Here is a 26,984-nt window from a genome sequence, read left to right on the forward strand (position 1 = left end):
TCTTTAAATTTACCAAACAATAAGAATGGAAACAGGAGGTGAAGGTGACTGGGACCTAAACTGAGCAGACCGGCCATGCCGAGTCGGCCCCAGCCTGACCGGCTCCATCTTACTCTCACTCACGAGCTCTCACTGCTGCTGCTGGAGGTGAGGCAGCTGCCCGGGGCTCCTGTGTGGGTCCTGGAGGCAGCGCCAGCTGCAGTGCTCAGTAGCAGGTGGGGAATGTGCACAGGGCCCCCGGTACGGAGCATCACGCAGTCTCCAGGCAGCTCTTCCTGTTGGTCTCTGGGCCCACCAGGGTCTAGGGCTCCCCCACAGCCAGGATTGCCAGAGTTTGCAGTGGGAGTGTGGACTGCTGGGGCCCCTCACTCATGCCTTCCCTGTAGGGCTCTCCTGGCTGAGCAGACTGCTCGCCTCTTTCCAGGCCTTAGGCTTTCCTGTCCCTTCTCTGGTGATGTCCAGCATTCTCTCTTAGCTCATCTATTCAAAGTGTGGCAATCTACTCACTATTTTGGCTCTTTACGTAGGAGGGGCGCAGTACCAGTCTCTAGCCAGCCATCGTGAGTCCCCTCGTACAGGTCTCTAGCCAGCCATCATGAGTCCCCTCGCATTTAAGTTTTGCATTCAATCTGTCCTCCGCGTGAAACAGTAATAATTTTGTTTACAATTCTCTGCAGAACTGCTGACAAAATAGCAAAGGTATCCCACAAGTGTAACCAAAGGCAGGACAAGCACTAGACATGCCACTGGGTGTCATTTAAGAAATTTGTATCCAAATAATTCCTGTGTGTGGAAAACGAGTCAGGCAGACGTGAAGAGCTGATGATAAGCCTCCCAGCCCAGGACTCCTTCAAGCAACCTCTTGTCGCTGACACGATTTCTCCTCTCTCTGGTTTTAGTTCTTCTGGAAGTTTTTTATAAAACTTTTAATAATGCGCTCATTCTTTCCTTCTGTGCTCATGAAGTTTAGATAGTATCCATGGGCAGCCTGTTGTGAAAAATAAAGATTTTAACTCATTGACATCATCGCTTCCTGGATCCCCTTCTGCTACATTTGACAGTTAAATGACTTTTTCTAGATTTTCTTACGGTTACTTTTGTGACTTTAAATAGAGAGTCTTACTCTACTCTTCAACATTAGTAGTAGTCTCTATTTAAAGAGACTTCGTATTCCACTAACTTTTGTCAGTGACTTGACTGCTCTTTAAGAGCATATCATCATATTATCCCCCCAACCTCCTCTCCACCTATCTCTGTCCTCCCATCCAATACTGTCTCTTTTATGTGGCCAGATTTGTTACCATTTATGTTCTTCAGCAGAAACTTGCATGTTCTTTTGGTAGGTTTACAAGTTGGAAACAATAAAAGACCTTCACTTTGTCCTAACTATGCAAACTGTGTTCACTGCCAGGCCATGACATTTTCCCTTGTCCCTTGTCCCTGATGAAAGCCAAGCCTGACACTCTGCCAGCATCACGGGGTCCTCTCACATTCAGTCGGCTTTAAGACAAGGCAATGACACTCTTGTAAACTATTTTTTATTTTTCCACTAAGTTTTTTTCTTGCATAGCCTTCAAGAGTTTGTGTTTTTCTGCCATCCCAATGACACTGCTTTCAGAGGCCCCTTCCTCTCTGAAGCCCCACCAGGCAGAGCTCTGTGCCTTGGCTCTACTCAGGACTTGGTGACGTGTGGGCTTATTGCATGGTTTCAATTCTGGGGCTTCTCTACCTCGTTAGATTGACTTTTTCTAGAGTTGCCAGACTTAGGAAATAAAAACACAGAATGCCAAATTAAATTTCAGTTGCGGATAAACGATAATTTTTTTCAGTGTGTAAGTACACATCTGCTGTTGCCTGTCTCCCAAGCCTTCCTCTTTCCCTGACAACCCTCTTGTTTAGATAGAGAATATTCTTGATTCCCTTCCTATAAAAAGAGGGCACTGCAGGTAAACTTGCCAAACCCCAGGAAATGTCTTTTTTCTCCCATTTTCTTTTCACTTTTTACATGCAGTTGATGTTCTAGCTATAGAATTGTAGCTTCAAAGAAAACAATTCCTCTCAGAAATCTGAGAACATTCGTCATTTCTGGCGTCCAGTGTGTATGTCTAATGCCATTCTAACTTGTGTACCTTGTGGTGACATTTTTTCCCTCTCATAAAATGTTTAAATCACTTCTTCAATCTTCATGTTCTGAAATCTCACAATTTAATGGAGATAATTTTAAAAAATTCTTTTTGTTTAATTTTTGGTGAGTCCTTTAATTCTTAAGAATTTGGACACTCATCAGCTCTGGAAATTTTCTTCTGTTATATCTTTGTTGTTTTCATGCTTTCCATCTTATTGGTTGTCTCTTTGGAACTATTAGTCATGGCTTGGACCTCCTGGATTAGTCTCAAGACCATCTTTTCCTTACATTTTTCATTTCTGACTTTTTGTTCTATATTATAGAGTTTTACATTTTTTCAAGCTCTTCTTTTGAGGTTTTTATTTCAGCAATCATATTCTTAATCTCCACAAGCCTTTCTTATTTTTCAGCTATTACTGTACAATCACATCACATTTTTTATTCTGTAGATAATCTGCTTGAGTTAGTCTGTATATAAGGGAGGATATTTAAAGGTCCCTCTCATGCCTCAGTTATTTTAATTTCAGCCAGCATTAGTTTTGGTTTATTTGCCTTAATCTCTCTCTTTTATGTTCTGAATCTTCTCATGTGCCTGAGGCCATTTGATTACTCATACAAAAGACAGAGGGACTGGTTATGCTGAGCGGATTTGCTTCACTAGCAGGTTATCTTAGCAGAGTGGTCTCTGCACTATGAGCCATGATGGGGCTGTGGTGACTGTCAGATTTCACTACAGCAAGAAGTAATGGGAAGCTGCATGTCAGGTGCCGGCTTTCAAAATGCCAGATTATGAAAGGTTGTAGACTGAGGCATAAAATCCCACAAAAGCCTGTGCTATCCTCAGAAGGTTCATTCCACAAAAAGTTCTCTATTTTTGTATGTTTTTCTGGGGAGTTCTCAGAAATTCTCAGTGTAGGGGTGTGAGGGAAGGACAGAGGTGCTGATTCCCACTGGAAATCTGTATATAAACCTCCAGTTAATCTCCCTGCTTTGGCCCACGTTTCTCACCCTTGACTTTGATTCCAGTGTATTTCATGATTTCTAATAGGAAAATCCTATCTCACTTCTCTGTGGATCTCTATGGTACACTCACTATTCCACACACACTTTCATATATATTCTGTCTTCCAAAAAGTGTGGAATTCGCTTGTGTAATTGTAAGCAAAGCCCATCCTCTATATTCCTAGCTATGGGGTGAGGATTATTCCTTTTTGGTACTTTATTCTACTTCAAAGAGTCTCAGGAAGGAAGAGAGATGGGCTTCAGTGTTCAGTACATCATCTTGTGCTACGAGTTTGCTATTGCTTCCGTTTTTTTTTTTTTTTATTTCTTGGTGGAAAGTGAAAATATAACTCAAATTAAATAATGGATCGCCTCCTCAGTTACTCTCCCTGAATTTCTCGGCTGCAACCACCACCAGCTACTTTGTACCTAAAAAACCTGATGTCCACTGAAATTTGCAGCTATCAACAACACTGTGGTAAAATGACAATCGCGTGCTAAAACACTAAGGAGGATTCTAAAACTTTTAAGAGACTTATTTTGGAACTGGTCTTATTCATACTACAACATTTGATAAGTTGCTAGAATGGGGCAAGTACAAGGCTAAGTTCTGGGAAGGTAGGGACAGAAAGATGAATAGGGTATAAACCTTACCCTTGAGGATAACATAATCTGGTGAATACCTTGAGTTTATATAGCATTTTGCTGTTTATAAATCAGTTTTACCCATAGTGGACTCTTGACACTTACTGATTTACCATTCACATTTTTAACTACTCCTCAGGAACCCATGTGATCCATGACATGTAATGTCTTATTCATTTGCCCAGGAACACATTCGACTCACATGCGAGACAGTGTGGATGGCGTAGTTGCTTGGTTGCTGAAAGTGACTTTGTGGATCTCAAAGTAGCTTGTGCATATCGTATAGGACTTTACAACCAGCTTCTTGAGCCTCTTGACTCAATGGGATACAAACATACCGTGGCTTTATTTTCCTCCTATCATTGCCTTTAACAATACTCTTTCAAATCTCCCTTTTTGCTTTGATCTTTCAGATAGATCACACAGATTTCAGAGAGTTTATGTTGTTAAAAAGTTCAATGTTGTCCAATTTAAAGTTTCAGCCTCATCCGCCAGCTCAGGCAGGGGAGCGGGCCCTGTCTGCAATTTCCCTTCTCCTCTCTCCCTTTCTGAGTCTAACTCTTTTGTCACACTGTAAGGGATGGAAGGAGAAGGAAAGGGATGGTGTCTGTTCCTTTCCTGGCCACTGCCCATTCTTACTAAAGAAGGAAGGGCGGGGTTACTTGTGTGAATTTGCTGTGCTGCTGCTATTGTTACTGTGGCTGAGACATAACTGACTAGCCGTCATCACGCTCATTGCAGCCAAAGGCTGGCGCTCTCTTGTGGTACACATGGAAATTTTGTGGGGAGTCCTCACCGGATGGTTCTTTGATGTGAGAGATCAGTGTTTGTGTGCTCTCTTCTGAACTCTTCCAACTCCACCCCTGTCGATTCATCTCTGCAGCCTTTTACTGCACCACCAGGGAGGCTCAGGTCAGTTGTGGACCACATGTCCTGCCATCACAGGCTGCACTGCCCCTGCCCTCTTTCCATCCCACTGGCACTTTTCGACTCTCTTGTTTCTCCTTGCTCTGTTGGGCGCAGGGGTCTGACTAGCTGGTCTGCTGTGAGAGAAATCTTCAATTAGAAAATAAGATGTTGGCTTCTCTTCTTACTGGCACTTTCCATCTCTGTGAGAGAGTCTCTTTAATGAGCATCATTGCATCCTGCCAACTGCACTGGCTCTAACTCATCTTTCTGCTCCCAGCTTTTGCTTGTGTAGTTAGGGCAGGAAGGGGATAGTAACAATGGAAGGACCTAGAACAAGTTTTTTGTAAAAGGCTTTCTTTACCCTTAAATTTGTGTCTTACATACTGATTCAGAATTAGTAGGAAAAGCACAACTACTCAATGGCCCATCATACATTTTATGCTATGCAGGTAGTCACATTAATTAACATGCATTAATTGGGGACTTGACAAGGTGCCGGGAAATATTCTTCTTGAGTATTTAGGGCTGTGTTTCTTAAAATTTGGCTTATAGACTTTCTTCATGTGAGTCCACTAGGGAGATTAGGGGAAGAGCTGCTAATTCCTGGGCCCCATATCTAGATATCTGGGGATTTGAGGGTTGAGGGTCAGAAATGAAGATTTTCAACAAGCACTTCAGGTTTTAGTTTTTCTTTTATTTATCTATTGAATGATATTTATTGATTTACATATGTCAAACCATCCTTGCATGCCTAGGATGAATCCCACTTGGTCCTGGTGGATTATTTTTTTGATGTGCTGTTGAATTTGGTTTGCTAGTATTTTACTGAGGGTTTTCCCATCTACATTCATAAGAAATATTGGTTCACAGTTTTCTTTTATTGTTATGTTTTTTCCTTGCTTTGGTATCAAGGTGATACTGGCTTCATAGAATAAGTTGTGAAAGACTTCCTCCTTCTCAATATTATGGAATAATTTCTGTATTATGGATACAGAGGATACCAGATATTTTTTTTTGAGCCAGGATCTCATGATGTTGCCCTCAGTACTCAGTAAAGTGTTGTGACATCACAGCTCACAGCAACCTCAAACTCTTGGACTGAAGCAGTTCTCTTGCCTCAGCTTCCCAAGTAGCTGGGACTATAGTCGCCACAATGCCTGGCCATTTTTTGTTGTTATTGTTGTTGTAGTTGTCATTGTTGTTTAGCAGGCCTGAGCTGGGTTTGAACCCACCAACCCCGGTGTATGTCACCGTTGTTCTAACCACTAAGATACGAGCACCAAGCCAGATACCAGATCTTCTTTGTTGGTCTATTAGATTTCAGCTGTGAATCCATCGGGTCTAAGGTTGGGTTTGGTTTGGTTTGTTTGTTTTGTCAGGAGATCTTTTGTTACTGATTTATTTCACAGATCATCACTCATCTGTTCAGGAGTTATATATCTTCCTGCCTGAGTTTAGGAGGTTGTGTCTTTCCAGGAACTCGTGTATTTCTTCCCCATTCTCTAGTTTTTGTGCACAAGGATTAATGAAATATTCATGGATAATGTTTTGTATTTCTGCAGTATCAGTTGTAATGTCATCTTTTTCATTTTTATTTTTTTATTTTGAGACAGAGTCTCACTATATTGCCTCAGTAGAGTGCTGTGGCATCACAGCTCACAGCAATCTCAAACTCTTGGGCTTAAGCGATTCTCTCAGGCACCCACCCGCCACAACACCTGGCTAATCTTTTCATTTTTACTTGAGCTTATGTGGGTCCTTTCTCTTCTGTCCTTGGTTGATTTAGCAAGAGGTCTATCCTTTTGTTTATCTTTTCAAAGAACCACCTTTTTTTGTTAATCCTTTATATTTGTCATTTTTCTCTTATGCAAATCATTTAGTTCTGCTCTAACTTTTGTTATTTATTTTCTTCTGCTGACTTTGCATTTGGTTTGTTCTTCCTTTTCTAGTTCCTTAAGGTGTGACATAAGGTCACAATTTGCACCTCACTAGATAAAGAAAAATAATTGTCAAAATCCAGCATCCTTTTTCATGATAAAAACCCTTAAAAACTATGCATAGAAGAGACAAATATCAGAATTATGGAAGCCATATATGACAGACCTACAGCCAACATCAAACTGAATGAGAAAAGTTGAAAACATTTCCCCTAAGAAATGGGAGAATACACGGATGCCCCCACTGTCACCTACTAGTGTTGGAAGTCCTAGCCAGAGCAATCAAACAAAAGAAGAAAGAGAAGGGTATCCAGACTTAGAAAGATGAAGTCAAACTATTGCTTTTTGCTGATGATATGATCTTGTATTTAGACAAACTAAGAGTCTCCCGGGATTGTTAAACAAAGTTAGCCAAGTCTCAGGTTATAAAATCAATGTACATAAATCAATAGCATTTCTCTATACTAATAACAGTCAACCTGAGAGTCAACTCAAAAACTCAATACCATTCACAATAGCTACGAAAGAAACAAAATACCTAGGAATATATGTGACCAAGAAGGTTAAAGATGTCTACAAAGAGAACTATGAAACTCTAAGGAAAGAAATCACAGAGGATACAACCAAATAGAAAAACATATTATGTTCATGGATAGTAAGATCAACGTTGTTAAAATGTCCATAATGTACAAAGTGATTTATAAATTCAGTGCAATCCCCATCAAGTTACCAAAGTCATACTTTGATGCTTTATTTGAAACCAGAAAAGAACCTGCATAGCCAAAGCAATCTTAAGCAAAAAGAACAAAACTAGAGGCATCGCATTACCAAACTTCAAATTATACTATAGAGCTATAGTAACCAAAACAGCATGATAATAGTACAAAAAGAGAGACATAGAGCAATGAAACAGAACAGACAACCCAAAGTTGAAACCATTTGCCTACAACCAATTGGTCTATGACAAAGCAGAAAACCAAAAGCCCTATTCAGTAAATGGTGCTGGGGAAAGTGGATAGTGACATGCAGAATAATGAAACAGGACACCATGTCTCACAAAATTAATTCATATATAAAAGCCTAGATTCATGTTTTAAAAGGCTTAGAGCTAAGACATGAAACCATAAGAGTTCTAGAGGAAAAAATTGAAAAAATTCTTCTAGATATTAACTTAGGCAAAGAATTTATGAAAAAGTGCCCAATGGCAATCATGGCAACAATCAAAATCAATAAATGGGCTTTCACTAAGTTAAAAAGCTTCTGCACAGGTAAAGAAACAATCAACAGAGTAAATAGGCAACCTACAGAATGGGTGAAAATATTTGTAAGCTGCATATCCAAGAAAGGACTCATAACCCAAATTTATAAAGAACTCAAGCAAATAAGCAAGGAAAAAAAAAAAAAACAACCCAAACAATCCTATTAAAATGTGGGCAAAAGACATAAACAGAAACTTCTCAAAAGAAGAAAGACAGATGGCCACAAAACATATGAAAAAATGCTCAATGTCACTAATCACTTGGGAAATGCAAACTAAAACCACAATGAAATATCACCTTACAGTTAGAATGGCTTTATTAAAAAGCCCACCAACAATAGGCACTGGCACGGATGCAGAGAAAATGCTTATACTCTGTTGGTGGGACTGCAAATTAGTAAAATCTGTATGGAAAGAAAGCACTAAGAGAAGACCTAACACTCAAACCAGCAGCTCTAGTACTAGGTATTTACTCAAAGGAAGTCATTGTATCGAGAAGACACCTGCACTCAAATGTTTATTGCAGCACAGTTCATAGTTGCAAAAATGTAGAATCAACCCACACACCCTTGAATTCAGGAGTGGATTAATAAAATATGGTATAGCTATACCATGGAATATTACTTAGCCATAAAAAAGATGAATTAATACCTTTTGCAACAGTCTGGATGAAACTGGAGACCATTATCCTAAGTGAAGTGTCACAAGAATGGAAAAACCAATACCATATGACCATGTGTACTCCCTATTAAATTGGAACTAACTGATGTGCACGCAAGTGCATAAAGAGAAATAAAACTCAATAGAATGCAGGTGGGGGGAGAATGGATAGGCATGGAGGGGAATAAATCAACTTAATGGGTACTATGAACACTATTTGGGTAATGGGCATACCCATAGCCAGGTCTTAAGCATTACAAAAACCCTCCCCCTAGTATTTTGAAATTTAAAAAAAAAACAAAACACTTTGGGTTCTGCTTATGCATACTAAAGTTGGACAACCACTTGCCTTGAGTGTTAGCCTCCATGATAGTATTATCTTCATTTTACTGATAAGGAAATTGAGATTCAAAAGAGAACCACGACTTGCTAAATGGCAGAGTGAAATCCCATTTAAAACTACTGAGAATGAATACCAACCTGTCCCATTATTCTGCCACTGTCGAGAATTCTTAAGAGAGAGAAAATATCGCTCAGTTTATTTTTTTACATTGCCAAAGTAATACATATTTTATATGAAGAAATCCATAAAAATACACAAAATTAACCAAATACAATCCCAACATTTAGATATAATTTGTTTCTACAGGTTATACCTGTTTTTATAAAATTAAAATCAAATTACATTTTAATACTCTTTAGTATTCTGCCTCCTAAAACTAATGTATTGTGAATTTCTCTGTCCATTCAAAAAGTGTTCTTTAACATTGTTTTTAATGGCAACATAATCTTCCACTTTAAGGATATATAATTCTTTGTTTCATCAATCCTCTGTTGATGAATAATTTGATTATTTCAACTTTTTACTACTACAAAGTGATGCTTTGAAAGTTTGAAATCTTAAAGGGAAGCTGCAGAATGTATTACAGCTATCTAGAGGAGAAGCAGCCCATTTTTAAAGGTCATATATCAAAAGTGTTTGTTGTCTTAAATGATATGGAACAATTCCATGGTCATTAAAAAGATTATTTTGTGTTGTTTTCTTTCTTACCAGGAACAAGAGTATTTTGTTTTACTTCAACATTCTAAGCTGTACCAATCCTTCCGTGATGATTACCCTGCAGTGCCCTACCACACAGGTAAGTCAGAAGAAGCCTCTCTGGCGGTGTCAGCCCTTCTGGACACTCTTGGATAAAATAATTCAGAAATTCCACTGGAGGGCGGCATGTGTGGCTAGTTAGGAATTTACAGGTGGTGGAACACATGTGTATTGAGTTCATGTTTTGTTTATAAACAGAGCAGAGACTAATCATTTTTGAATCACTAAAGAACCTCAGTGATTACCTTGTCCAGCCACCTCTTCGTACAAATAAATACCTGCAGCCCAGAGAAATGGAGATATTTTCCTCCAGACCAGCATTATATTAGGCAGAGGTAAGCTAGATGCTGTAGCTAAGAAGCCCCAGTTTTTCAGTGACTCAATACATCTCATTTATTTTTGACCATGTATCAGCTCACAGCAGGACTCTGTGGTCAGGGGCTGCTCTGCCCCCAGACTCCTTTCCTCTAGTGCAGCAGTTCTCAACCTGTGGGTCGCGACCCACAGGAACTGTATTAAAGGATCGCAGTATTAGGAAGGTTGAGAAACACTGCTGTAGCGACTCTGCCGTTCCTTATGTGCTCCTTGCCACCTGCATCCAGCTACCAGAATGCATAGGTGGGGATGGATGAAGCACCCCTGTCTTCTGCCTTGCCTCAGAAGGGTCACGCATCACATTTCTGCTCAATGCCACAGACACCAACTAGGTTTAGATGATCACACCTGGGTGAAAGAGAAGGAATCAGGCTGAGCAGCCTTTTCTATACCGTGGGACAAGTGGAACAAGACGCACAACCCTCAGTGACAGCTCATTATGTCTTGTGAAGTCTACCGCTCTGGCCTCCAGAACACAGCACTCTCCTCCCGCAGGAGAGCCCAGAGGCCCATGGAGTACTGTTTTTAACTCAAAGTCTCAGATCTGTGGATGACGCACAGTTCTGTTCACCGGGTCTTGATGCTAACTGTACAGTGGGTAGCAGAAGTAGGGGAATTAGAATACAAGCTCCATTCAGACAGGGGGGCATGGTAAATCCCCGGCAGTGTCTGGGGCATGCCCGTGAAGGGCCGTACTTCATTCAGCCTCAGCTGTGTTCTCTGAGAGGGGCTCCCTCATCCATCTCATCCTGTGACCCTTTGCTTAGCCACCTGGGAGGAGGCTGTTTCTGTCCACTAGCCTTCAGGCCACACCATTCCGTGAGCACTGGAAAGTGTGTCTCTCAAGGGCCATACTGTTTTGAAGCTCCCCCTCCAGGTGACTTCTGGCTGGGTAATCCTTTTCAAGTCTTTCTGCAAATGTTTCCTTCCTGGTGTAGCCTGCCTGATATCTATTTAAAATTGAAATCCCACCTGGCCACTACTCTAGCTCCAGCCTCTTTTCTAGTCTTTTTTTTTTTTAATGTTGTTATATCATCTTATTCATTACCATTTATTACCATTTTAGAACAAACATTTTATTTTCTTATTATTTGTTATCTGACTCCCCCTACTTAGAAGATGAACTGCTTGAGAGCAAGAATTTTTAATTTTTTTTTTCTGTTGTGTCCCCAGTGCCTGGAATAGGTGATTGGTAAATATTTATTAAATGAATGAACAGATGAATGAGAGATTGAATATCTTCTGACTTTAAGTTCCAGACTTTTTTCACTATTCCATACAAGTCCATCATTCCTGATGATAAAATCAAAAAAGAAAAATACTTACATATTATGTTTTTTATTGTTTTATAACTAGATCATCCTTTCTTCATAGCAAATGTAGTATTTTAACCTTCAATGTAACTCACTCTCCCAGCCATCAAATTCTAATTTGTAATAGAGTATTAAACCTATTTGAATAACTGATATAAAAATAGTAATACAGAACTATACTCATGGTTCCCTTTGTCACGCACAGAGAATCGGGACTGAGTCAGAATATATTTTAGCTTCCAACAACGCAGAATTGCATTTCGTCTGCCAGGCAATGATGCTGTCTCCTGATCTGAGCCGTATTTTTATGCATTATGTTTTTGTCAACTGCCAGCATGGCCCAGACATGTGTCACAGGCTTTTAAAGGACAGACTGTGCTCAGTTAGAATACCCAACCTCAATGTGACCTTCATTTTGGCTAATTATTATGTTGATTGCTACTAATCAGCACCCTATTTGCAGTGAACAAATTGGTCTGATAGAGGGATAAAATAAAGAGCAGTTGCTATATTGTTTTTTAACAGCTCATTCGTGTCTGGGATGAAATTTAATGTGATTTTCTTTAACGAACCACCTTTTACCATTTTAATTACTTTCTTTTGTGCGTTGCATGCACAGCGCTTTTGTGGTATGCAGTGTGTGTGTGTGTGTGTGTGTGTGTGTTTATAAATGCAGAAATCGTGCCTGTCCCAACTCAGTAGCTCCTACCATCAGTTAAAGCCTGCAGAAGACTTGGGACTTTCCCCACTCACCTGTATAAATTCACTCAGTGCATCCGATAGAGGAGGCAGTTGTCTGTGACTGTCCTCTGAGCAAACTGTCAATGTCTGTAAAATCTCTCCTTAATATTTTCATGGTTTATTCAGCTTGGATAAGAGTGAAAGTTTTGATGTTTGTTTTGATAACCTCAAGTTTCTTCCAAAAAACATAGGTGTGTTGGTTGCTGTGAATATCCTACACAGTTCTTCCGCTTTTTAAGAAAGATACTGTGAGACCTCCAACATTTCCTTCAGTGGTGGATGAGTGTGTGTGTGTGTATGCTCCTGTGTGGATGAGAGAGAAAATACTTTCTCAGAAGTATGAGAGAGGTGTGAACGTGTGGTGGGGTTATTTACCTTGTCAAAACTTTTAGAAGGCACTGGACGGTTGCTGCTACAAGGCATTACTGACTTTGACATTTGAGGCATCCATTTAGTTAGTCACCTGCTCACTTGGCTGTGGGGTCAGTGCCAAATGCCTCGTGTGCAGCAGGAACATGACCCAGGAGATAGAAAACAGCTGCCAGCTCAGCGCCGGAGTTTTTCCCTAACTGCCGGTGGGGTACGGCTGCTCCGGGCTGGGCTGGTGAGGAGAACTTCCAGAGCGTGAAAGAGAGGTGAGGGGAGTCAGGATGAAAAAAGGGTTCATGAGGAACACCTGAACCTGATGTAGAAAGTTTTCAGGCTGACTGCAGCTCACATGGCTTAATCTGTGTTTTTTAAATATAAACAAAAGCAAATTCAGAAGAGTACGTCTTCCCCAAATTTGCTTTCTGTCTGTGGAGCTGCTAATTGGATTTCAGTTACTTCTGCAGTGGTTCCATGGGCTCGCCCAGCGATCCTGCTTGGCACTGAAAGGCTCCAAAGTTTATTAACGTAAAATAATTGCAGAGATGACCTCTCTTCCCACATCTAGAGGGTATTGGTAAAAGACTATAATAATGATTAACTGTGGCAAATTGCCGTAATTGTGTTCATTTCTTATGGTGATAAAACCCCAATTACATTTTGAGAATTGTTGTTGAGTATTCCCTGATAATTCTTAGCAGCATTGAATTGTCAATATTCAGGGCATTTTAAATCACCTTCTTATTCATATATGGGAAAGGAATTGAGAGTCTAGTCCTGAATATGTACAAGCTACACAGGCAAAAATAATCTTGAATTATACTCTTATCTTCCAATTCAGAAAATCACAAAGTGTTTCATTAAGAGTCCATAATTGCCCTGCGGCAGTGGTGACCCAGCTCCATACCTGTGATATAAATGCATCGAACTGCACACATACACAAGCGCTCACAAGTGAGCAGGTGTAAAACTGATGAAACCTGAATAAGGCTAGGAGATTGTCACTGTAAAGGATTACCTGAAGCTGGGCAATTTATAAAGAAAAGAGGTTGTTTGGCGTGTGGTTCCTCAGGCTGCTCCCGCTCACGGGGGAAAGTTGAGGAGTCGCCGGCATGGGCAGTGATCACAGGCAAGAAAGCAAATGAGAGCAGGGCAGGCGGTGCCGGCTTCTTTGTAACAACCAGCTTTCTTGGCAACTACTCTTGCCACCCAGCCAGGTTCATCTATCTGCCCGCTGCCCAGGAGAAAGCCAACATCCAGAGACTCAGGGTTCACAGCCCAGAGTTTATTCTGCATAGTGCTAAGCAGGGAGACAGGAGAAATTTCTCAAATCCACCTCCCTGAGAACTGGGAAGACGGAGTTTTTAAAGACAGTTTGGTGGGCAGAGGTTAGGCAGTCAGGGTGGGCCAACTGGCTAATTGCAGGACTGAACCATCGTCACTTCTCTTGTGTGGGCTGCCGTCTGGTGCTGGTGGGGTCAGTTTCTGGACTGCAGCTCCTTGAGGGGGGTCTGAGACCAGTTGTGTCAGTGTGTTGACCTGGTAGGTGGGTCAATCCACCAGCATGCAGGACCTGGAAGGGATCGCAAAAACTAGCCCTTGGTTCTGAACAGGTGATGCTATTTATGGAGAACAGTTAAGAATCTTTATGGATAGCACGTGTGCCCTCTAGTGTAGCAATTGTAGAGACGCAAACAAGGGGATAGTGGCTGATTGTTACTAGTTTAGCTACCCTGTTCCTTCACAGAGCTTTGGGGTCCTTACTCCCGCTCTCACCTTGCACCCCCGCATCCATTTGCAAGGGCAGTTTCACTGATAGACTGAGGACTCCCTCACTACCAGGAAGGTGGCACTGAGCCCCCATGAAGAATCTGCTCCCACAGGCCCCACCTCCAACACTGGGGATCAAATTTCAACATGAATTATGGGGGGACAGACCTCTAAACTATGGTGGTAACACTATCAATTTCCTGGTTGTGATATTGAGTCACAGTTATGGAATTCATTACCATGGAGGGAAATTGAGTGAAAAGTGTGTGCAGTCTCTGTGATTTCTCATGACTGCATGGGGATCTACAATTATCTCCAAATAAAACTTAAAAATAAATCTATCACTGAACCGTATCTTGTTTGAACACAACATTAATGTCAAGGGCAAAGAGTAGAGATTGGTAGCTAGTACATGAAATGTCCTTTTTCTCAGTAAAACTAGAGAACGGATTTGGGTTTCTGAGATGGAAATAGACTCTGCTGTTAACTGTGGTGGATAATTTAGAAGTCTGGTCTTACAGATGCTCACTTGGTTACTTGGTTTCTTCTTCTCAATTCCATTCCCATCCCTGTGTTCCTGTTCAGATCTGTGTCTCCAAGTGCCCAGATAAATTTTTAACCTATGTGAAGATGCAAATTTTGTACAAGAGAGACAAACGCTTCTGGGAAGATTACAGTCCATTCTGCAAGGCTGGTGCTAAGCCTGTGAAGGTATGTGTGTGTTTAAGCTTAAAAAGACAGAGGGGCTGGACATTTCAGTCTCAATGGTAACAAGCATTTATTACTGGACAAACTCCCAAATCTTCTAGGAAATGATTGCTAAAAGCACCATTCCATTAAAATACAAATGCACAAAACCATGCAGACCACTATCTAGCATATAATTTTGTAGATGTGGGATGTTCAAGAAAGCCTGTTGGTTCTGGTAAGTTAAATTTCAACTCTTCCATGACACCAACCGATTCTCTGCTTAGGGACATCTTTTGCTGTCTAGAGCCAGGAGTTAAGGTCATTTGCAGCTATCATGTTATTAACATGACAATGAAATCCCACAGCTACTTTATAACAAGTACAAAATTCCTTCCAAACCAGTTTGATAAGAACACATTTAAAAACCGCAGACTCCTACCTAGGTTTGAGATTTGTAAGGGAATTCTGAATTGTCATTATGTTAAATAATCTTAATGGTTTCCAAATTTGAGAAGATGCTGTTTTTTCCAGGAAAAAAAAATGAAAGATTGGAGACTGAGTATGTGGCTAAAACAAAGACACACTCCTTCCACCATATGCCTTGTTTTCAAAGGGTTTGGCCTTGTTATTGTTGATTTGATTGAATTATGGCTATGATATTTAAGAGTATTTGTCAAGCAAATGTGCACGTACTAATCTTATAATGACTGGCATTAGGGGAAATTATCAGGAATAATGAGATTCTTCTGGAGTTAAACTTATAAAGAACGACATTTTCTTTTTTTGTTGTTTGTTTAATTTTTTTTTTCTTTGAGACAGAGCCTCACTCTGTCGCCCTGGGTAGAGAGCCATGGAGTCTTCATAACTCACAGCAACCTCAAACCTGGGCTCAAGTGATCTTACCTCAGCCTCCCATGTAGCTGAGACCACGTGCCTGACACCATGCCTGGCTGGTTTTCCTATTTTTAGTAGAGACTGGGATCTGGCTCCTGTGCAGGCTGGTCTCAAACTCCTGAGCTTAGGTGATCCACCGGCCTTGGCTCCCAGGTGCTGGGATGACAGGTGGGAGCCACACCCCAGCCAGGAACATTTCCTACTGAGCTTAGCCTAGTCAGCACACACCCTTTGAGATGCTGATGTTCTTTTCTTTGTTTCAGAGTCTCCCACAAGTCATCCTGGATGATGATTGTCCAGCAGCTGTTTACCCAAGCAAACCTTGTAAGTGGTGAATATTTTATGTTAGAAACAAGGAATCTACTGAGAAAATTTGTAATTAAGTTGCCTTAATTCACAGTTGCTGTACCTGGGGCCAACAATGGTCCTGTGACTGGCTCCAGGTCCCAGAGTTGATCAGGAAGAGTTAAAGGTGAAGTCCATCTCTTGGCTTCTGCCAGGGATGGCTCCCCAGGAGCTCTGTGAGTTTTGGGCTTTTGCTGCATAACGATACAATCACAAGATTGAACACTGATTTTTAAAAGCTCAGTTGGATTATTTGGTGCTTTAGCAGCACATGTAAGCACACACAAAGACACAATCAGACACACCCATTCCTGAATTTAGTCAAAAAGTTCCCTCAGAAATTGCCTGGGGAATAGGAATGAAACAGAGGCTTTTCTTTATTACTTAAACTTTTAAATGTTTATATATCATATGAACAGATCAATTGTTTATTTCTTTAAAGTTATAAAGTTGCTGTAAGGTGATACGGTTTAGAAGAAAATAAAGTAATCACTCATTTTTCTGTCTTATGGTTTTAAAGCTACCACAGAGAAAAAACTTTATGTAAAAATGTCCATCATGATGTTTATTTAAATTTTAAAGTAACTCCCCACCCCTCCAAATAAAAAGAAAAGAGAAAGGAAACACATAACTGTCTGATGGTGATAGCAAGAGAATGCTTAAAGCAATTATGATGTACCCACGTATGAAATACAGAAGAGCTTTTACTATATAAAAGCAATTATAATGTACCCACATATGAAATAAAGAAGTTTACCACCCAAGGGACTGTAACAAATGGGTCAACAGAGAGGTGGCCAAAATAAGGGACTTCCATTGAGCACATGTGGTGCATGTGTGGCCAGTGACAATTGGGTCAACTTAAGGAGGTGGTCGATTATGGGTTGTAGAATTATTAGAGTAATATGCATGTGTATATTATAATGTTAAATAAAACATAAACTCTTATAAGCTTATAATGGTAAGCATGAATAAGTTAACATAATATAAAAAAAAACACGTATTCAAAGAAAAAGCTTGGAAAGAAATGTATGATAATGTTAAGTGGTAGGTTGGGGAATGGCCACCTGTGGGCAGTTTCTCCTCTTCTTTCTTTCTTTTTTTCTATCCATTTTTTTCCACAATGTATGGGTTTCTTTTTTAAAAAAATGGAAGAAAGGCAGTAGTCATCATGTTGAGTAGAAAGTCACATACCATTGAGGTTGCCACCTCAATGGCAACCATGTGTCTTAAATGCTCTCATCACTCTCCTCTAGGTTATAAAAGACCTGAAGCAAAGATGTAGGTCCTACAAGCAGCAGCATGCACAGGAAGCCACCTCAATAAGGAAATACCTGTAGCAACACCCATGTTTTATGTAAAAGTGTGAAAATCGATCATTAGTCACCAAAGACATAACAGGTGCAAGACATGGTCCCTACCTTACAGGTGTGGTCTTGTTAAGCCCTACAATAAACACACATTGCAGATGTTATCAAAGTAAATAAGGCATGTCTTTTACCATCCAGTGAGAGGGGCCTGGAAGTCAGCCTGGCAATCGACTTGTGTTCCTCCTAGTAGAACATTAAGTTTAGTCCTGAATGGAATAGTATGCAGTGAATAAAATGCACTCAATAAAAGTTTATAAAAAGAAATAAGTAACATTAAAAGAAAGTCACAAGGGAAAATTCTTCATGTCCTATATGGAAAAAAAAAGAAAAGAAAGACTGGAAGGAAGTTCACCAAAAGGTCATTTTGCTGTGGGTGGTGGGAGGACCACATATGGTCTTACATTTCCTTTCATATTTTCTCCACTTCCCAAATATGTGCTGAACACATTTAGTAACAAAAGCAAAGAGAGTTGATAAGATTGTGCAAAAATAACACAAGGTCGGGGATGTTAAAGGTGGGAGGAAAAGAGTGCCCAGAAAGACAGAAGGGAGGGCAGGAGAAAATCTGGCCATATGAGTCAAGGAAAAAGAGTTTCAGGAAGGCAGGTGGTGTCTACATGTCAAAGGATCAGAAAGCTGAACTCGTTCAATGGCACAGAATAAGTGTTCTACTATCTGCCAAGTGTTGTGCTAGGTAATGAGTTCAAGCAAGATGAAGATTAAAAACTATCCAAAGGTTTTGACAATTGAGGGATCACTGGGATTACTGGGAGGACAATTTCCACAGAGTGGTAGGGGCAGACATCTGGTTGGAGTGAGCAGCTGGACAAGTGTCAAATTTGCCGCAGGAGGGGAGGGAAGAGCAGGAGGAAGGTGGGTGGGCACTAAAGGAATCATATTCTGATTTCTTTTAAAGTGTTATTGTAATTTAGAAAATTTCCAGCACTTTAATGGAAAATTAATTGAGAATGTAAGAAAATCAATGCTGTACAAGGCAAATAAAGCTATTTATTAACACTGGGGAAAAAAAAAAAAAATAAAGGAATCATCCGTAAGCTAAGTGCAGCAGAAGGGAGAGGGGCAGACAAGACTTGATTTCAAGTCAGGAAAGTCAGACAAAACTTTGTAAAGACACATATATCTTTACCCCATATCAACTACTTTAATATTTTTGAGTTTAAACTCCATATGCACTCACAAAAATCGCCAATGCTTCTTACAAAAAAAAATATGAAAGTGATCCATTTATAATTATCTATGTTTTCATTTGAAATTGGTTTTAAAATATTTTTAGTAGTAGATTTGTGGCTTTAAAATATTTTTAGTAATAGATTTGTAAAGAGGTAAAGATTCCCCTTAATAATGGAATAATCTCAGAACATATATTAGTCTTCAAAGTGTAGGCCTCTTTTAATAGCCTTGGAATTTCTATTTCCAACCCCTCCGAGTAAACACTAAATGACAAAGCTGAGAGATAAATTATGAAGAATTCAGACACATAAACATAGTTGTTTTAGTAGCCTGCGTTTGAGCTTACGTCTTCCCCAAGGAATTATTCACTAATGTCCAATTTTCAGGGTTTGTTTTAGAGCACCTAAAGTTTTTTCTTCTTTAAAATAAAACTAACCTCATTCCTTCATACAATTCATGTGACCTTCTCATTAAAATGCGTTTACCACGAGTGACATGTATCAATGTTACTCTCAAAACCTCTGCTGTGCTTCTCACCTGTGAACATATCACATCTAAAATAACGAAGTTTAGAATGTAGCTTCAGATCGCGATCAGAGCTTCTTCCTATCCCAGCCTTAGAACCCTCAGAAAATGTTCAGCTCATCAGGTGATGGGTGATGAGCCGCCCACGCTGAGCAGTGTGCATGTCCAGCAAGAATTTGATCGTAGTTCATCGGAAAGCTTAAAAAAGGGAGGACACCTTGAAAGAAGGAGGAGGAAGTAACTGCTGTCACGTTATTTTCACAGTTCTCCAGAGATGCTTACCCGACTTCTCTTTTACAAATGGCAGCTTAACAATAGGAGATCACGTGCTGTTTGAAGATGGAAATGGAAGGATGAGAAATGTCACGGAACTCAAGGACGCTGTGAAGTATGTTTGTTTCCATTCTTAATGCCTCCCGTTATCCTACCGAAGACTAGAGCTCCCGTTAGGTGAAGGGGTAGGGGTACAGAGGGAGAATGACGTGTTCTGAGGAAATATACATGTCACTACAGATCCGAGAACTTTGTACATATTCATTAAGAAAAGCATGTAAAGAAGAGGAAACCAGAGTCAACCGGCTTTTCAGAGTGGTTAACTCTTTCTTCATCAGCAGGTATAGAAGTGTGACAGAAGGGATCCTCTTAGTGCTGGTGTCAGATTTCTCTGTATAGCTCCAGAGCAGGAAGTTGACCATGCCCTGGGGGCACCCCTGTGGCGACCCGTGTTACAGAGGCGCGTCCCTCCCTGTGTGTGCACACGCACACATACCTGGGTGCACAGACGAATGTACCCAGAGTATCATTGTGTTGCTCACGTTGGTGAATTAAAAATTAAATAAATAAAGATACTCTAAAAATTTCTCTTTCTTGAAAGATGTTAGCAGTACAAGCTGTATGGTGTAACTCCTGCATATTTAGAATGTAATAGTAACATGGGTGAATTTCAGAAATGTAAAACCGTGTGAAAGAAATCACAAGACAATAACACAGATTGTCTTTATATCCCATTGATATAAAATTCAAAAACACACAGAATTAAATCCAGTTGCCCTGTGATGTGATGTAAATGGTAAAACTGAAAAGAAAACTTGGGAAATTATTATTGCAAAAGGCAGAATGGTGGTTACTCTGGGGAAAAGAGAGCTGTCACAATTAGGGTACTGAGGAGGGCCTGACGCTATTGCAGGTATATAAGGGCGTCCATCCTCATAATTCACCAGCCTGGACGCTAAAGCTATGTGTTCTCGTTGTGGACTCCTGGACACCTTTCTGCTACAGGGCTGTCAGAGGTTAGCAAGAGGAATTAAAGATTATGTTTGTTCTTGACTTAACGGATTATAAGTTAAAAGCTGATCTTATCACTTAATTCATTTTATACAGTAAGGCTTCTACAATATTGAGGGCATGTTGCTTACAGTGGAAAAGGTTCTGTTCACCGTTCCTGAAAACCATGTCCCCTGTGTGTGCAGCTATAACTACCTTTGCTCCTTTACTGAAGTGACATTTTGTGTATTGTGGCCAGGAAAAGAGTCACTACTGACAGGTGGCTTCTAAAAACATGCTTTGATCACAACGGGAACAGTTCTGTTTAGTGGTAGTCCAAAAATAATTGATTTTTTTTCCTTCTTTGAATTCAGACAAATAAATGAAATCCTTAATGCAAGGAAACTTGGGTTGAAAGTGTTTCAAGATTATTCACTGACTTGGTATTGGATTCTCACGTAAGTGAAAACAAAAAGATCTTTCTTCTCCAACCCCATACCTATTTTATCTCTGTAGAACTCTTTCTCCAAATTCCCTATGTTTATTCAAGAATAAAAGGTTGATTCAGATCTCAGTTCCTGCCATATTCTTTTTTCAGTTGGGATACAGATGGGGAGAAGATGTTTGAAAATGTGCCCACTATTAGCAAAAATTTCTAAGAATGTATACTTTTATTTTAGTCATTAAATTACAAATAAAAATGTTCTTGGGGAAGTACTTCAAATCATGTTGGGGAGAACCTGCAGGATTTCTGTATCTGCAGTTCACCTGTGCTTCTTGTCACCTGTTACAATAGGCACGGTGTTATTTCACTAGTTCTTTTTTTTTTTTAAATTGTCCCTCTCTTGACTTCCAAAAGATCATTGTTATTTTTAAATGCATCTCTTCCATATAATAATGTGATCGTTATCACCAGAAGTCATGGTAGTTATTAGAAGCTACATAACCATGTATGTTATACATAAATGAATTTTATAGTTAAGTTTTATATTCCTAGAACGTTAAAGAAATGCAGTCACTCTACTGGAGTGGGTAAATATAACTAATGTATCAAAGACAGTTTTACTATCTGGTTCATGTGTCACCACCTAGTGTTTAAAAGCTTCTGGGGTCCCCTTGTAATCAAAAAATAAAGTGAAACTTTATTTGGATATTTCTAAAGCCCTTTATAACCTGACCCCAACTAAGTCCCTAAGTTGTTATCTTCACTCACGTTTCTTGAAAACCCTATATTTTAATCATATATGTGCCCATCCTTAGACTGCCAAATCTCATGTTTTTACACATCCTGTTTCCTGTCTGGCATATCCTCTTCATTTCTTCCTTTGAAATCACCTTTAGTGTCACTTATGGAACCTTTGTTATCGTCCCAGAGATAGCTGATCACTTCTTCCTCTGCATTCTTCATACCTGTTGTGTGTGTGTATTTCTACACACCTGGGCATACACACCCATCTTCCGTATAGCACCTGCCATTCTATATTTTATTTAGCTATCCCTTTCCCTCTGATAGACTATGAACTGTTCATGATGGTAACTGTGTACTACTCATCTTTATTTTCCTTACTCCAGTATGGTTCTTTGAAATATAGGAGGCACACAGAAATGTGAGCTCAAGGAACATTTATAGAGCTAGGCAGAGCAGCTCATGCCTATGATCCTGGCTATTTGGAAGGTTGAGGGAGGACGATCACTTGAGCCCAGGAATTTGAGGCTGCAGTGAACCATGACTGTGCCATAACATTCTATCATTCCAACCAGCAGAGAACCAGGGTCCAAAAAAAAAAAAAAAAAAAAGAATAGTTATAAATACACATAGGGAAAAAGGTAGATGTGCTTATATATCGTGCTTATAAAGTCAAAGTTATGTGTGAAATATTAGGAATTTTTAGAGCTTTAAAATTAGATCTTATGAGATTTTATTCTTTCTGATGCTTTGTCTTGAATAATTACAGTAATTCTTTTCAGTGTGTTAGGATTTCTCTCCAGCAGAGGTTGTAGGTTATACTTGACAGTATTTTAACTGATACTCCCAGCTGGGTCCAGTGGCTCACGCCTGTAATCCTAGCACTCTGGGAGGCTGAGGCAAGTGGAATGCTTGAGCTCAGGAGTTCAAGACCAGCCTAAGCAAGAGGGAGATCTTGTGTCTACTAAAAATAGAAAAACTAGCCAGGCATTGTGTTGTACATGTATAGTCCCGACTCCTTGGGAGACTGAGGCAAAGAGGATTCCTAGAGCCCAAGAGTTTGAGGTTGCTATGAGCTATGATGTCGTGAAACTCTACCTAGGGCAAAAAGTGACACTCTGTCTCAAAAATAAATAATAAATCAACTAAGACTCCTATTGTCAGGCCCAGACATTACTAGATAATTCTGAAGTTTCTTCTTCATTTGGCTTTTCACTCTGACCTGCACAAATCCACATTATGACAGACTCTCCAGCCCAACTACTCCCAACGCACACTGAAACCTCCCCCCAGAGCACCACTCATCCACCAGACCATCAATGACTCCCTCTATTTTCACCCTTCTGCTCTGATCTACTTTATAAATATAAAGCCAAAGCACTGACATGCTGGGACTTAGTTTATTCTGTAAGGATTTTTATGTAAGAATTTAGAACACACAGAATCAAAAGACAAAAATCAATCTATTTCCTTTTTTTCCCCTCCCCTCTAATCTTTCTGAATATTCATCCCCTTTGGATTATGCCATAGAATAATCTCTCAGCCATATTGAGTGTTTAAGCATTAACCTGCTTCTGATTTTAAGAGAATGGCTTCTGAAGTAAAAAGCTTTAGTTTAGTAAGACTGTGGACCTGGATACTGTGCTGTTATCTGTCTAGTGACAGTAATTATTGAATTTTTTGAAAACAAAAACAAAAACATAACACTTAAGACAATGAACTCAACAATTGTACCAGGCTCTGTCTGTTGCTATGTTTGAAAACTTACAGGTAGCACCAGAAGTGTCAGTTCGTAATAGAAGAGTTGGCCAAGTTTTCAATCCTAATGAGTTCTCTTTGAGAAAATTACATGAAAAGACTCCACGACTTTACCCTGGGCATGTGGGTGGGGGGGAAACCAGCTTCTTTAGCACCTCAGTCAAACTCCAGGAAGAAATTAAAACAGACAGAAAGTAGTCATGCTATTAGTAATTACTTGATGACACCACAGGGCCCGGAAGACTCAGAAGACTTACGCTGGCTGGAAAAAAAGTAGCCCACAGATCATAGGGGTGGTGAAATGGATGTCTGCTAATGACAGGCATCACAGGCTGCTAGAGATAATTGGACTACAGTGAAATGGCTGCAAAGTCATGGGTTCAGAGAATGCCCAGTTATTTTCCTTGCCTTTCTGATGCAGCCATATCAGAGAGGGTTCCCACTAGTTACCAGGTGCATAGAACAGATCAAATTCATCGTGAATGTATTTTACGATTTATCATTTAGTAGATAGGTATGAAGGAAAAAAATAGGACACGGTAACCGGGGCAGATAGATCAAAACTGCAGGTTTGGGAGAGTTGTATTTTTCCTAGAACAGTGACTGGCACTGGACTTGTATTTATCCTAGGCGCCCAAAGACGCCTGGGGTAGCCCCTGACAGGCTACTCTTTTATACAAAATCTTAACGTAGACCATGTATACTTTTAACATTATAAATGTTTTTAGAGTCAAGTAAAATAAAACAGTCTGAGAATCATTTTCAATATAAAAAGCGTGTTGTCTTGATGTTTTCAGTATGCTGTGCTCAGTGCACTTGACCTCTGTGCTCACTGTGGGCTTTTTCCTCCAGTGGCCTGGTTATCGCCATGTTCCTTAGTTGGATAATTGTGATACTCATGAGGTACATAGTTGGACTCCTCTTCTGGATTTTCGCGATTGGTGTGCTTGGAATTATAGGATATGGTAGGTATCACTACCCTTAAAATTGCTAAGTATCAGAATAAACATTTTCTTTTTTGTTGCCAGAAAGTATTTCCTTGCAGTGGGTTTAATTATTCTTTGCCCACACAAAAGCTTTAAGTTTACATAAATTATTTCACTTTGCATATATTGTCTCAATAATTTTTTTTTCTGTATCTTGAAAAGAAGAAGTGCTATCAGAATGTTCCACATTTCCCCACCAGATCTGCCTCATGGGTATTAAAAAGGAGGCAAAAAGATACCTTTTAGATTAATGAAAAACATTTCAGGCAACTTGTTTTATTCCTTTAGCTTTTCTATGTGATCAAAGGTCTGAGTACTTACATAAGTGTGATCTATTTTTCTCTCTCAATTTAGGTAGAACTTTTAATCTAGGTACTGTCCCACTGGTTAGTAATTGGTGCGCCACAGTGAAGCATCGCCCTCTAGAGGCAAGCATTCTGAATTACGCTCATTGGATGGAGAAGCACAGTATTATTTCAAAGTTAGAATCTAACCCCTAACTCAGTACCCCCCCCAAAGCAGTACATACTGGGTACAGTGTAAATACTAAATGAATGCAAGTGTGTTCCATGAAATATCACTTACAGGAGTTTCCTTTCAGTCTCCTAAAAAATGTATTGGCCAAGAGATGAATCAATGTTTGAGAGGTTTTTTTTCAAAAGAATTATTTCCCCTATAATGAATGCCATTTGAATTGACAAAACAGTTTCATGATAACAGACACCAAAAGTAAAACTCTCCTATTTCCGTCACTCAAAGAAGAACAGCTTTACACGTATCAGGATAAGAATGCAATTGAACCCCCAGGTTGTGTCTTTAGCCTGGGTTCTAATCCAGCATTATAATGTACAGCTGGGTAACTCTGGAAGTTTCTTGGTGATTATTAGACCCAGTTTCCTTATTTATAACATCAGCACAATAACATCAGCCTGATTTATAACATCAGCCTCTTCCACCATAGAAGATTGTAAGGATTAAATGAGACAGGAATATAAAGCTTTCCGGACGGTGCCTAGAACACAGCAAACAGGGAGTAGCTGTGCTGCCTGGCTTTTCCCCTCCTCCTCACCCTCTGTGACTTTCTAAGGAGTCACTCAGATCTCAGGCATTCCTCACCTGCTCCTGCCTGCAGCGGCTCAGAAGCACACTCAGACTTCCACTGAGCACAGCCAGGGGACACACCCAGGCCAGTCTGAGGGAGAGACCCAAGCCTGCCATCACCTAATCAGAAACTCCAAAGAAAGCTTTTTGTTTAAATGTCTTTTTTTTGTGTGTGTGTGCTCCTGCTTGGAGCTCAGAACAACCCCTGCTCTTTGCTGCTAGGAAGTCTGGGTGTGAGATTCAATCAGGTTTATGTTTATCGGGAAGGGAAGGGAAGGGCGGTAGCGTCTGCCGTTGACCTCACCGACTTCCCTTAAGCAGCAAGAAAAACCTGAGCTTGGCTCTAGTGCAATTTTGACAACAGAAAAGGCAGAAAGATGGTCAATATATAAAACACGCAGGTAAAACCATCAATTCCAACTCCCTGTTGGCTCCCAACCTAGTGCTAACACAGAAATTAATGGTGTGACAAGTAAGCTTGAAGCTATTTATTGGGTGAGGAGATGTGCAATTAGACTTGGGAGTGCCAGGTACTGACCTCTGCTACTATCTTGGACAAGTGACTTTCTATATTTCATGGAAACCAACCATTTCCTACTGACAGAAGCCCATTTACTAGGACACATACGTCATTCTGAGTCAGGCTGCCGCTGGGCAAGTGCTCCTGTGCTATGAGGGGACAATTCTCATTGAGCAGAACAAGTAAAGAGGCCCCCAGGGGAGGGCACATGACACTGTGGTTAGGAGCAGGGATTTAAAGGATGACAAGGGCACAAACCTGGGCTTAGCCCATTAACCACGTGTCCTCTACAAGTTCAGAGTCTCCCTAATTCAATTATGTAGTAGGAATCTGTGAATACCAAACAAAATAATGTATATAAAGTAGACTCGTAGCAGATAGTAAATATTAAGGGAATAGTGTGTGTGTTGTTGTTAACTATTGTTGTTACACAGGAATATTATTGAGGAAAGAGGACTCACAGCCCAGGGATTATAACTTTAAAAAAAGTTAGGAGAAGAGTGAAAGAAAAAAAGGAAGGAGGGAAGGAAGGAAGGAAGGAAGGAAGGAAGGAAGGAAGGAAGGAAGGAAATTGGAAAATATTGCCTAGACGTTCACCTCCACCTGTCTGAGAAAACTAAATAGTCTGAAGGGCCCTTTTGATATGAAGGAACATCATAAACAAGAGTATTGGGTTATGTTGTTTTATATAACACAGTATTTTGATAGTCTTTAGCAAATAAAGGAAATCTTCCCAAAGGAAAAATTATGTTCAAATGTATGAACTAAAATGAAAGTGGGGAATCCAGCAGGAAACCCGTGAAACATGGGGCAGCCCCGGCAGCGTGGGAGCCAGAAACCTTAGACCAGAGTCAGCAGCAGAGCACGGGTCACACCTAAAACTCCTGGGTGAGTTGGGATCCTGTAAGGGTCAGAAGTGACCCCAGTCTGGTAGACCCTATGAATGCCAGCAGAA

The 26,984-nt window shown here is 40.2% G+C and overlaps 1 protein-coding gene across 1 annotated transcript in view; it reads left to right on the forward strand.

Moving 5' to 3' along the window:
- Positions 1–26,984, forward strand: part of SLC44A5 (solute carrier family 44 member 5) — a 78,095-nt gene that overhangs the window by 29,664 nt on the left and 21,447 nt on the right. The window contains exons 3-8 of the mRNA XM_012801631.1: positions 9,591–9,675; positions 14,786–14,911; positions 16,048–16,108; positions 19,480–19,603; positions 20,853–20,936; positions 24,275–24,387. Coding sequence (XP_012657085.1) covers positions 9,591–9,675; positions 14,786–14,911; positions 16,048–16,108; positions 19,480–19,603; positions 20,853–20,936; positions 24,275–24,387 — 593 coding nt within the window. The remainder of the gene's footprint in view (positions 1–9,590; positions 9,676–14,785; positions 14,912–16,047; positions 16,109–19,479; positions 19,604–20,852; positions 20,937–24,274; positions 24,388–26,984) is intronic.

The sequence above is a fragment of the Otolemur garnettii genome, unplaced genomic scaffold, assembly GCF_000181295.1.
Source record: "Otolemur garnettii isolate 467f Iridium unplaced genomic scaffold, OtoGar3 scaffold00010, whole genome shotgun sequence".
Lineage (NCBI taxonomy): Eukaryota > Metazoa > Chordata > Mammalia > Primates > Galagidae > Otolemur > Otolemur garnettii.